At 36.6% G+C, this 14,321-nt stretch overlaps 1 protein-coding gene across 1 annotated transcript in view; it reads right to left on the bottom strand.

The window, feature by feature from the left end:
- Positions 1–1,878: 1,878 nt before the first annotated feature.
- GPATCH2 (G-patch domain containing 2) overlaps positions 1,879–14,321 on the bottom strand; it is a 1,961,709-nt gene continuing 1,949,266 nt past the window's right edge. Inside the window, exon 10 of the mRNA XM_044059062.1 lies at positions 1,879–8,524. Within this exon, the coding sequence (XP_043914997.1) occupies positions 8,355–8,524 (170 nt within the window). The 3' untranslated portion in view covers positions 1,879–8,354. The remainder of the gene's footprint in view (positions 8,525–14,321) is intronic.

Genomic DNA, 14,321 nt, shown 5'->3' with positions numbered 1-14,321 from the left:
GAAAAAGAAAAAATATTGAAAAAAAAATATATGTATATATGTGTGTGTGTGTATGTATGTATATATATATATATATATATATATATATATATATATATATATATATATACACACACACACACACACACACACACACATATATATACATATATATATATATATATATATATATATATATATATATATATATACACATACACACATGCACAGTAACAAGCAACTCCTACATCCAAAGAACACTTTCCAATGGGTTAATATGGCCATCATTCCTCTTATGCCATGAGCATCATAAATTTCATGCTACCATTTAAGATTAAAGCTGTACATAGGTTTCTCCACCCCCAGTGAGGGCTCCCCTGTTCCTATAAGCTAACTCAAACACACAACCATTCTTACCACAATAAGAAGTATTACGTGGAAGACCTTGAAAGTCAAGTTTAAATATAGTAAGTATAGTAAAATTTACTTCATTTCTGTAATGAAGTAATATTTTCAAACTCTTACAATACTTCATATCTGTTAACTATACTTTTGTCTAAAAAACAATTTCCAATTTTTACAATTTAATATCAATACTTCTCATGGGTAGGTAGTCTTCTGGTAATGTTATATCTATTCTTTACCCAGTTAGTGTTTTTGTATTTTAGAAATGAAATCCCAGACCATCAGTCATTTTGTTACCCAAAGAGTATTTGTATTTAAATCAGTTGGATGAAAGGAACATATATAAATACGTATCTTTACTCTACTTTCTGGTCGAAATTAGGTCAGGACCTTAAAACCAATAAAATCTAGAAAGAAATTTTGCAGTTATAAACATGTTCCCTTTAAGAAACTGTTTTATACTCAATTTATGGTGATTCATAATGGATATAAGGCCCCCTACTAATAAGGTTTCTTTATCCCCTAACCTCCCTGCTAATTGCAGTGGTTGAACTATGGATAATGTAGACATTCTAAGTATGTCTGGAACTGCTAATATGTGACTTCTATTATGTAACATGCTACAACAAAAAATTAAAACTATAGGTATCCAAGATGCTATCATCAATTGGAAAATGCCATTCAACATGTCCATCCAACATATATATATTTGTTTGTTTGTGTCTTTCGGCTTTTCCCGGTTAGGGGTCACCACAGTGGAACTCCGGTCCGCTAATGATTGGTAGTTGATTTTACGTGCCGAGTTACCAGCCCTGATGCACAACCTTCAACGAATGTATGCCCATTCACACATATCTCCACGCAGAAGACGCTCTAGCTGAGAATCGAACCGGATAGCGGCCTTACTGTGAGGCGACAATGCTACCGCAGCACCACATCCAACATATATCAAAGTATTAAATACTATAATCCCTATAATAATGTTCATGCCTATGAAACTATATATAAAAAAAATTGGCTAGATGAAACAAAATGTTGTCTTGGGAGGGTTCTGAAAATAGGGTGCACAGATCAGTAAAATACAAATTACTGTCTCATAGCAGTAATAGTTAAAACAAAACTGTTGAGAAAAGATTTTTTAAATGTGTATATGAAACAACAGACTACTGGAATAATTCTCTCTCTCTGTCTCTCGCTCTCTTACTCTCTCTCTTTTTATTCAGCTTCCAAAAATAATATAAAGTTATCAGAAAAAGGCTTGACATCTAAACTATTTAAACACTAGAGAGAAGTAAATATCAAAGGGAAGGCAGTGCAACTTTATTGGAGAGGATCTGAAAAACAAACATGTTGTTTCAAAACAAATTAGCAAAAATAAGTCACCTGCTATATAGCAAGAGTGGACAACCTAAACTACAAGTCTTACCATTATCAAAATTATATAGTACTGTGTCATGTAAATACAAGAACTGAGAAATAGAAAGACAACAGAAATGAAAGGATTTCAGATTTGCATTTATTATTCTTTTTGTTTCATTTATCAATATAAAACACTCCTACACAGTTACAACCAACCATGTCTTCCGATTAATAACACCGTTTTTTTTTTTAATGAAAGTCCACGTTCAACAGACTTGCACAGTACTTCCTAAAACACAGAACTAGACATGTGAAATGAAGAAAAAATCTTAACCATAAGTAATGCTAATCACACGTTAACAGAATAACTACTAAATTTGTGTGTGCACTCTAAAATTTTAGTATATGATCCTGATTTAGGAATTTACTGCTAGAAATGTTACCCAGCTTTATAGAGAAAAAAAGAGGCAAACAGGTGGCAAATGTTGTAGACAATGTCCAAACAATATCTGAACCACAAATCCTCAACCAATGACTATGATGTTGTATGAGTCTTTAGAGAAAATAATTAACACTGAAAAGACCTCGGGAGATGTGCAAAATACATAAACAGAACAGATCTTGGATAATATAACTTAAGACAGTCATTTCAATGCTGTCAAGTATAAAAACCTAAGAAGAACTACTGGTTGAATAAAACATCTCGCACTGTCTATGCTATTTCTTTAAACAAGGTAAGTCAGTAGCTGGCATTTTGCAAACAGGCAATAATCTTTTAAACTTGCATTCTCTGGACAATGTAAGTGGTACTCTGATCGTTAAGATTACGCTTCATTAAAAAAGTCAACAGAAATAATGATTGTTTAATATCCATTCAATTATTTTTCATTCACTGTTACACACTGCATTTACCTTTGGCACACACAACAGTAAAGATGCGGGGACATGAGGCTCTTGAACTCTGTTATTTCTGCTTAAACATATGAGACTGCTGGCAACAGTACACTACTCTTCACTTTGCCAAAAAGGAGAAAGGATTTTGAACAAAACTGGAGTATTTCCAGTGGTACTTAGCTCTTACAGATACTGTTTAGAGGCCTCATTTGCTAATTTTATCTCCTTTAGCTACAATGCTACTGCCAATTTGCAAACATCATAGCTGCCTACCTACATGCACAGAAGTCTCTGACCTATAAAGAAAAACACATGCCCCTTGAAATTCTAGACCCACCTGTTTATCACTATCATTTAAACTATAAGGCTGCACAAGAAAATGCTACTGGTAACAGCCAAAGCTCATTTACTGAATGCCTGCAGTATCAGACATTCTGTGGCAATAACACATATTTTTCTAATAGTAAGCTAGTCTTGCAATTCAGTTCTGCTGCAAATGTTGCACAAGAAATGGGTGCAAAAATTAAGAAAGGTAAAATAAAGAAAATGAATAAAAGGTACACAATTAAATACAGACTGAGTGCACAGTGATGACAGAGATCATCCTGTTATTTGCATTGTGCTGCATGGGATCATGATGTACATCTTAAGACTATTAAGAGAACTTCTTACAGATGTCAAAGGGCATGTACTGCTACTCACATGATGAAAGATATATGAAGAATCTTCATGATATCAAAGATTCCAGAGGGAACGGCCTTTAATGCAGGACCCTTCATAATGAATGACAGTCCAAAAGTAACAGATTTCTTTTATGTAGGCCAAGACAATCCCCAACATTACAACAAGCAATGACTTAAGGAACTAACAGAACGTCCATTTTCTTTAGCTTTTGTGTAAGCAGTCAATGGGACTGCAAACAGATGTAGTAGTGCAATGTTCTCATATCAGATAAAGAGGGAAACCTTTTCTTTTCTCAAAATATAAGTGGTTAGGGTTCCTTGCAAAACTGAAAAGTCCTGAAAGATCCACATCGTCAAGGAAAGGAAAAGGAAACTTTAACTAAAAGGCAATGCAGTACCTGAGGTGGTAATCCTTTCGGAAAAGGGGATAGTCAGCTATACCAAAATGCCAGGGAAGCCTGAGTCCAAGCCATACCAGGAAAAGGTTGTGAGGAAGTTTCTCAGATATGCCAGTGTTACTTAGGTGGGCTGCATCTGTGGAAAGGATAGAAATAAGCTATACTAACACTACTTCGAAAAAACATTGACAACCTTAATACTCAACATCATGTGTTCAGTGTACCATAACATGCGCTCCTATATCAGGCAAATCAAGAAATCTGATAATTCTGGGCAGATCCACACAACTTTTGCATGGCAGAGGTGCAGCTACAAAGACACATTTTTTTTTCTTAAGGTAATGAGTGAAACAGTAGGTTATCTGCTGATACAGTAACTAGATCAAAGATGTACAGTAAGGTTATAGATATACAGCTCCAGCCAAATTTGGAAGTAGGCCTTATCACCTGCAGAACCTGAGGCTGTTGACCATATCTCAAAAGAGCAGTGTAGCTCAGCTCTCCTCTCTCTAGAGGTGATTAACCAGGCAAAAGCTAATCTTATGAGTTTCAGGGGCTGCTCCTATGGAGGCTGACTAGAGCAATGCAAGGTGATCCTGAAGGCCCAAACTGCTCCAAACAAAGGCAACTCATCCTGTAACAATCTCTGTTGACTGAAAAGCACTGTGTAATGACTGCTGTACTGAATCCAGTGTGAGTGCTCATTTCCATGCATCCATTACTCCAGTTAGAAAGCATGAAATTTACACACATACCTGCAGACCCTAGAGTCCCTAGTTCCAAGAACTGCATTCCTGGGATTTCCTCCAAAACAGTCAGCTCACCAGCACCCATATCTTCCAGTGCACTAGAAACAGGACTGATGCTAATCTGTAGAAACTGCTTATGCTAATCAGATAAGAAGATAGGCAGACCCTACAACTAAAGAGCTACATAAAGCCATCCCTTGTAGTGTGGTGCTACAAATAAACTCCCCAGTACCATTTCTGTGATAAGCTAATGCAAGACATTGCTCATTTGGAGCTGTCACATTTAATGATGGTGTTAAAAAGGGTCTATCTGAAATAAGGACACTAGTGCCAGCAGTGTTACAAACAGCAACTGGCGTCAAAGCCAAAATGGACACTGCATGTCTATGAAGCCTTTATAACAGGTATGCAATATTCTAAAGAACAAGTGCTGCTGCTGCCAGGAAAGATCACACCATCACCTGTCAGCAGATTTGTTTTCAAATGTCCACAATCAAGTTAATTGTCTAGTTTATCTGCAGTGGTTGGGAAGAGATGAAGGAGACCAACCATATCAGAAAGGAGAATTCCCCAAGCCCATAGTTCTACTCTCCACTAAAAAGCTCTACACACTACATCCAGTAGACTTGGAAAGGCCATTCCTCAAAAACTACCTAGCTGTGACAGCTGCTATGCCTGGTGGATCAAAGTAGTACCCACTCCCCCCTGGCCACTAGAAGGAACTTAACATTCAGGAGAGACAGATGGGCAAAGAGAGAGAGAAAGAATGTCAGGGTCCTAGAAGCAGCTAGCATATACATGCCTATAGAAGGTTGGATTGTTTGTCACTGTAGACGCAAGGCATCTTTGGGAAACACAAATGGCAAAAGTTTCAGGAATGGTTCCTCATTTTTGGAAGGGTCACTTGAGGTGGAAAAGGCAAGTAGCTTCAGCATGTTCTCCTTTGTTGGATATAGTGGCATGCATTTTGAGTGCTCCTATGCATCTCCTAACAGAACCCATGATACTCAACAGCCAAGCCCTTAAACCAGAATGGGGAGAGGTTGAATACCTAGGACATATACATAGACCTTAGGCAACATAAGCTATCATCCATACAGGCTGTCATGCCATGGACCCTATTTCTTGAGACATTCCTACTGACATCCACTATATATTGTGCCCCAATAAGAAAGGTCCATGGCTTGATAGAGAGTATAGAAGATATTTTAATGGTTTATTTGTCTTTCATCTCCTCTACCTGACAACCATCAACAGCAGTTTAAAAAAATCTATAAACTTATGCTCTCCAGGAAATTAAACCATCTTCCACAAAGGTAAAAAAACTATTTTAAGGATGGTAGATGAGCTACTAAAGAGATCAGAAGCAATGTAGTGCTGGAGCAGCCAGTCACAGTGCTCACAGATGGAGGGTGGGGGAAAGGGTCAGTGGAAGCAAAATAACAAGAGAGAGAGACTTTCCTGAGGTGATGAGCTAAAAGAACTTACCTTTGAAAATGGAGCAATCACTCCTCCATTTCTCTATGTTTTTCTTTACATTTGCAAGTCCACTGAAGAACAACTCATTACAATTGCCTATGTTATGGGTTTGATCTGAAACAGAGCAAAATATTCCAGACATGGTGGCTCATGTCGGGAAATGTACACACACAAGTGCATCGATACAAGGTCAAAGTACCCTTTTTTTCCTCCTCATGTAAGAAGGAAAGAGGCAAGGCCATTAAAAAGCTTCTTTGGGAAACAGACAAATACAAGAAAACACACTATAATACCTAACCTCCTGAAAATGAAGAGGTGAAATATACAATAAGTTCACTCTGCAGCTGTCATGCCAAAAACCTGTACTCTTCCACAAATTAGGCCACAGAGACTAAGAAAGGCTTTCTATTCCACAAGTGAGAAGTTCAGACTATGAAGGGATAATAAGAACTGATGTGTGAAGCTTGCTGACACAAAAGGTGGCATGACTGTTGCCACCGACTGCTACAGCTTCAATATCCTATTTTTGCAGCAAGTCCAAACTTCTAAGCATTTCCTTTGCAGTCTTACTGCTTATGGAAAAAATAATGTGAGCATGAACTCAGATGGGATGAAAGCTTCCCCTGAGTAAAGAAGTCTGAAGTTGAGACCAAGAGTACTAATAATGGCTAAAGAGACAATGTGCTATCTGCAAAACAAAGCCATATAATCACCCTACCCAATTTGGTTGCTGGGAGTATGCTGTGACTTAACGGTTTTAGTTCTGGTTATATGTTTAAAGTTGTATGCTAGTAAAAGGCATTTGCATCCTACCACAAAAAATGTGAAACTGAAAGGATTATAGAGAAGAAGGTAGCTACTCACAATTCCAAACAACTTGACAGCAGAGTTATCATCTTCAACCAGTTCGCATGAAAGCATCTAAAATGTACAACAGCTCTTCAAGAGGCTATGGCGTGTAAGCCAAAGGAATTCTGAGGTACCAGACAGCTGTAAAACAGATGTAAGTAGTATGGCAAACTACATCACATCTCTGCTGTTAAAGTGACATGTCTAGCAGGATAAATGGACCGCTATCCTATCATTGTGCAAGACATCTTAGCTACTTAGAAAGTGCATATAATTTACAGAAATTTGGTCAATAATGTCTCATTAAGTAAAGTTAAACAATGCAACAGAAAAGAAAATATTTGTTCATTTTTAAAGGACTGATGTCAGACGTGGGTCATGACTAAAATTTTCTAGTTAAAATATATGAATTACTGCTGAAAGAGAGGATCCAATCTTTAGAAGTGAAAGACCTAGAAATTTCATTTTCTTTTTCCGTCACAAAAACATGAACCAAAGATTGCTGAATTCTTGAAAATCTTCCCAGCTGCCTCCATGTTTGAAGTGGAAATAATTTGGTGTTTACATGTTCACTATAACAAAATATGGGTCATCTTTCCAAAACAGCAGCAAGCATAACAAGACCATAACTAATTTACTGATTTATTCATTTTGTTGATCAGGTAAGCTCTACATGATCAATGGCTTGCTTTCACTGGAGACATGAAATGTTATCTATACTACCTACAGATAATTTGGCTAAGAAATGAAGACATTCTCCTTCTGTTTTACATAAAACAAAGTATTTACCTCCACGGAAACTTCAGCAAGTTTCTTAACAACATGACTGACAGTCATGGGCTTGGATAGCACCCGTTAACAATATCTGTGAACTTCAAGTCTTGTACACTCTGTGTGGTTTCAGGCTCCATATCTTGACCAAACTCTTGTTCAATGTGCTTTCACATTCTAAAAATGCGTTCTTTCTTATGTAAATTATCTGGTGTCCACAAAGGCACAGTCATACTTGTGGGATGAGGTGATATCACCTACAAACTCTAGTAGAATGTGTAAAGACTTATAACAGAAGCAGCCTGGCACACTTATTAATGTCATTTTTCTACAAACATGATCAGAAGTGGGGACATCTAGCCTCTTATATAATGAATCTCTCCAAGATGCATGCCACACCACTCCCTGACAAGTTACTTACAATACCATATGCAAATGGATTGTGCTTGCAGTTTCTGTACAATGGGTCCATGAGACACAATTTAAAAATGACAGTGAACTAAACTGATGTTAATACACTTCTGCAAAGCAAGCTGCAGTGATTACAATTGTCCATCCAGTTTTGTCTGTATGTTAGCACCAGCAATGGCTGAGGATAGAACATCAGGCACTTGTAAACGATGAAACTTAATTAAGCTAATTTTGTCCATCTTCAAGGGTCTATGTATCTATAGAGGGATGCCTGATGTTCTTTTAAGTGAGAATGACTGAAGACACCAGAACACAACTGTGGTCATTACCCGAATCACTCCAGATTTATGAGCAGACAACGAGGAACTCCTTTGTTGTCAACTAAATCCAAGTCCCATTCCTTTTGGTCTCTGCATTGCTCGGACTGGTTCAGAAATCCCTTTTCCATCTGGTCCTAATCCCATACCAGGACTCCAACCCATACTCTGAAGCATCCTGTTTCCAATGTTGCTTTCTGAAATAGGCTGAGCATTCTCACCCACAAAACCTACAATGGAATGAGAAAGAGACAGAAAATAAATTTCAAAATGCAAAAAACTGACAAGACACCCCTCAAATGACAATGACATTTCTTTCCATTCCACTTAATATTTTGGGCACTTCTGCATTACAAAATGACTGATCTACAAAGCAAAATGTTTTTCTAGAGCTTCTAACAATATTACAAACACACAGTAACTACTCCAGTATTGTATCTGCCCAGTACTAAACACTTCACTCACTCGTTTGCTATGTACAGTCCTTTAGAAAGGCATGTAGCATTCTGAAACTATTATTGACTATTATGTTATATAACTCACTGTATAGTTTCCTTGTACTCTTTATACTTTGTTCATTTCGTTTGGAGCCTATGCTATGCTATAACTACTATACACTGTTTTTTGTGCGTATGTGCTGTTTTGGAATTTTTCTCCCCACGTCTCCATTGAAATGGGGTCTCTATGTCCCTAGTTAACATATTCAGATAAATAAATACTAATTTTTAAACTAGCACACAGCTATCACATATCATATAGAGAAGATTTAAAAAAATAAATGTCAATAAGACTGAAATGAAACTGCTGTGAATCATTCAAACTATGCACATATAGTAAATATTGTTTCTGCGTCAGAAGTACAGCAGCTAAAATGCCTGCTTCACAGCTCCAGAGTCCAGACTTCAATCCTGATCTCTGGTCATTGCCTGTGTTCAGTCTGGATATTCTCCCCTTGCATGTTTTTTTTTCTTTACACTCCTTTTTTTCTCCCACCTGCTAAACATGTGCTGGTTGATGAGCAAACCTAATCTGGTATTTTGTCATACTTCTACAACTATATTTTATTTCTGTTTTTGGCTGAACCCATGCTATGTCTGAAAAAGGTTCTGTGTGAATCAGCAAACAAATTAAAATAAATGCACATAAATAAGACAACAATAATACTGATGATGAATATCTATATTTAACAAGTCAGCATATAGTCTCTAGAAACTCATGTTTTAAGACACCATGTAAAGCAGCTTCATTTTACCTCATAAGATGCAATCCACAAAAAAGACAGGATTCAGTGTAATCAACACAAAAAGGCCACAATATTCTATCGTAACTGTGAGCCACAAATACAATGAAGCTGAACAATGATGTCAGGCACTCATGGAATCTTACGAGCAATCACTCGCTACAACAAAGCATAAAAAGCATCAGCAACCTAACCAGACAGAAGTCTTTTTTGTTTCTTCAAAACTACCACATCATTCTGAGAAACATTATACCTTCAATAAGAGATATACATGGTGAGGAATTGTTCTAAGAGCAATACTAGGCATTTTAATTCTAAAAGCTCGAGGACAGAGGTACAAGCTTCACCTATATGTCCTCAATGAATGTAAATGAAAACAGCACTAAAAGCGTGAGATGGTATTCTGTCATAATCAAGTTACGGACAACATATTGTCAAACATAAACAGGGTTAACACATGATTCAGGTTAAAAAAAAAAAAAAAAAAATATATATATATATATATATATATATATATATATATATATATAGGTCTATATTATAACATTGAAGTCTAAAAACTTTGAATGTTATAATATCGAACCGAGTAGAGCGAACACTTGAAAAAGGGAAAGTATTCAGTGGGCTGTTTATGCAGCTTCGCTAACTCCTCGACTGTGGAGTGAAGGTTACGGACCGAGTTAAGGTAAGTGTGCAAATGAAGGTGAGCGGGCGATTGGCTGTGGGTTAGGGTTAGGGTGCGGGTCAGGTGAATGTGCGATTGTGTGGACGTGAGGGTTAGGGTGGGGTAGGTGAGTTAGGGTTAGGGAGCGGGTAAGGTGAGTGTGCGACAGTTAGGGACCTTAGGGTTAGGGTTGGGTTAAGGTAAGTGGGTAGCTAGTGGTGTATGTCTGGTTTAGTGTAGGGTTTCGTGAAGTGTATGTGCGTGGATTATTTATTTTGGTGTGCTTGAGTTGTGTGTATGTTTGTCGGAACAGCAATTTTTTTTCCCTGGGAAAAAATTTGCTATTCTGACTGTTCGGTTTTCTGGTGTTTTGATTGAATGGGTTCAATATTATAACATTCAAAGTTTTTAGACTTCGATGTTATAATATAGACCCATATATATATATATATATATATATATATACACACACACACACATACACGAGTAAGCCACCTCAGATGTTTTATACATATATATATATATATATATATATATATACACATATATATATATATACACACAGACACACACACACACACACACACACACACACACACACACACACACACATGGATCTACTTCTAAATTTTGAAGTTTCAAAACTTCAAAGTTCTTACAGTCGAGACCATAAGATCGAAGTTTTGAAACTTTAAAATGTAAATAAAGTGATCTGCATTTAAATGTTTTGAAGTTTCAAAAAATTTCCTTTTCACATATTTTCACTCTACATTATTCATATATCATACTTTTAGCATGCAGTTTTGTACTTATTCATTCAAAGATTAATAGGAAGGAATTCCTGTTTTCATGGCTCAACTCCAGAAGCACTGCTCTGGTTAAGAGCTGGTTAAAAGTGCACTTTGTACAACTGGAGAAACAGAGAACAAGCACAGGACTAAATGATTAGCATCTCACAGCCTTAATCTTGTGTATTACACGACAAATTGATTTTTGGTCCTTACTAGACTTGATCAACAAGACCCTCTTCCCCCTTAGTGAAGAAAAGACATGGTAAAAAAAATATATATATATATAAATATATCATTTCCCTCTCGCATCATAACAAGCACTTTTCCAAAAAAAAATAAATAAATAACACAACACAGTATTAAGGTAAGAGATTATTTATTTATATGACATTTGTTTACCGGGAAAGTCTGAGTTGGTATGAGTCTATTTTCAGTGGAAGCCCGGGGAGAAAAGCTCCATAGTACAATTTAAACAGAATTACAAATCAACATTGGTTACAAAGACTAAGACAATCACTGTGGAGTACAATTTCTGGATACACTAAAATAAGAAAATAAGCAAATATAAAGCAACCAGTAAAGCTGAACATATATAATATAGAAGAGGGAAGAGAGTTCCTAACATGTATGTTACATAGTAATGCATGAAAAATATATTACAGAATAAGTAATAAGTCGTAAACACTATATGCAATTTCTAGTAGTAAATTGCAGTCATAATTTCTGGGACAGATAAACGTTAGTGTAAGAATAGAGAGAAGGAACTGCTTGCTCTGCCACTGGTTTACCTTACATCTCTGTAGCATATTCTGTACGAAGGATAAAATGTTTACAAGTGACTAAATGCATAGGTTCATAGGTAGGTACTAGGCTATTGGCCCTGGGGCCTATATAAGCCTAGCCAAAAAGGTTAGAAAACTGCATGAAAGCACATAAGAATCTGTAAATATGTACATAAAAGAAACATGGTCCTTTACTCTGAGAAGGGACAAAGATGCAGGGGGGAGGAAGCAGCCTATGTGCAACTCAGGGATGGGGAAATTTGTGTAAATAGTTTTACTTCCTTAAACTTGAAAGTTAAGTCCTGTGCATTCCTGGCTATACATTGTATGTTTCCCTGCAGTCACAATGGCTCTCTTACTGTATATGAAATGGGGACATAGAAGAGGGACAGATGCTTATTACTGACTTAAGATTACTAATGACTTTCTTTTGAAGATGTTTTTAAATAAAGTGACCATTGCACAGTGCCTTAATAAGATGAGAACCCTGACCATATATGGTAGCACAACAAGCAGGATCTGCAGATAAGACAAGGCAGAGGACATTCAACTCCAAACTGACAAAAAGTACATCTACTGTTTATTTCTAGCAACAAGAGTCATTTATGGGTCAGGCTGTCATGTCCCTACTTTACTCTAGTCTCTAGATGGATTAATAATGCATTCATTCTATACGAATGGAATATGTTGAGACTCGTGAACAATAAATCTGTGCTACAAGATGTCACTGTTCAGTTAAAGTCATTCGCTCAACATTTTGTAAGACACTCTCCTGATGGCACTTCCTGCTACTGAAGAAATAAGATATATAAACAATTAGACAAAGATCAACAAAGCTGCAGAACACGGCTTTACACTGGATGAAAGTTTTAAGGTTAAAGGAAGACCTAGCACTGAAGTTCCAAAAGAAATCATTCTTTGAATTTGAAACAGAGAAGTATTTAAGAAATGCTTACATTTTAACTATGTTCAATAAAAAGGGTAAGGAAATTAAGTACCATATTAATTTACACAGTATGGAAAACTCTTGTCTGCATGCTTCTAAACTTTTTCCCATTACTGAAGAAATCCTAGAAAGATCACATTGTGAATTTGGACCATTTTGCTGGACAACAGACAAATTTCCTCTGTCAGGCAAATCCATGAAAAGTATTATTAACAGCATTAAGATCTGTGCATTGCATTTTACTGATCTGACAAAATTCTTTCTCTCAATTAATTGTGATGTCTTGTTGGCAATAATGAAGTTTACCTGCCTTACCAAATTCTTTGAATACCCGAGATTCTACATGACCAATACATTCCCTACAAACTGTTCCATGTATACCCATTCTGCTTTGAAATAGGTCAGACAAGTGCATCATCAGAGTCAAAAACTGCTCTGCAGCTTAATAGCGGTCATGACTAGGGAACCATAACCACACAATAAGACTCCAAAGAAACAAAATGCAGCCAAGGACAGGACCTCAAACGGAAACAATTCTCTTTATTGGATACAACCGCATTAAACGTTAAGTGCTTTTGTCCCCCATAAAATGACATGGGACTTCTTCATAACAAAAAAAAATCTACATAGATCAGGTTTAAATTTATTCAAACACATACTCAACCAAAGTTAAAAAACAATAAAACAATTAAAAAAATATTTAAACCTGATCTATGCAGATGGTTTTTGTTCTGAAGAAGTCCCATGTCATTTTATGGGGGACAACAGCTCTTAACGTTTAATGCGGTTGCATCCAATAAAGAGAACCATTTCCGTTTGAGGTCCTGTACTTGGCTGCAATTTGTTTCTTTCGCTTAATAGTGATCATCCTAATACCTACCAAAGTTGTTAAGCAACTGGCAAATACAGACCAGAATTAGGATTCTTCAGCAGATTGACATTTCAAATATCTCTCTCTTTCGAACTTAACTAAATGACCTTTTCCTTTCGTGCCTAGTCCTGACTAGGCCCAGCATTATGGGACAGACTCCCACCTGAATTAAGGGGCTTAGAATCTATTGCCAAGTTCAGAAAGACCTTCTGTGAACTCTTGCACAAGGAAACGTAGTGTAAGTGCTTCAGGGACAATGGCTAACCTCACCATTTGCTATCAAACAGCACACTACCTCCAGCAAGAAAAATGTTTAATTCTGACAGCATGCTACCTCCAGCGTGACAGTATTTCCCTGATTGTTATCCTAAATGTTTGTTTCATGAAATGTTGAAATGCAAAATGGACTTTACATATATACTGTAAATATTGTAAACAACTTTGGTTTTACTGTTAATGTTATCTCTGCAATGTTTCGCTGAACTTAAGACTCTGTAGCAACCATAAGGATCTGCAGCAATCATATGTTTGTTTCAAGACCCTTTAAAAACATTTGATTTTGTATTTGTTCTTATATATTTGCATGCTTCTTGAATATTCATGTTATTTTCTTTTTGTTTCTGTACTTCTGACTTATGGCTGGAATGGGTCCTTGGACTAGCCCACCTACCTGGTTTACCAACAAACAAATGGATGTTAGTTTTGCACACATCAAAATGCTGCACTACATACA

The sequence above is a fragment of the Protopterus annectens genome, chromosome 17.part0 (genome assembly GCF_019279795.1).
Source record: "Protopterus annectens isolate FY-2018-M chromosome 17.part0, PAN1.0, whole genome shotgun sequence".
Lineage (NCBI taxonomy): Eukaryota > Metazoa > Chordata > Ceratodontiformes > Protopteridae > Protopterus > Protopterus annectens.
This window is presented reverse-complemented; position numbering and strand designations above follow the sequence as displayed.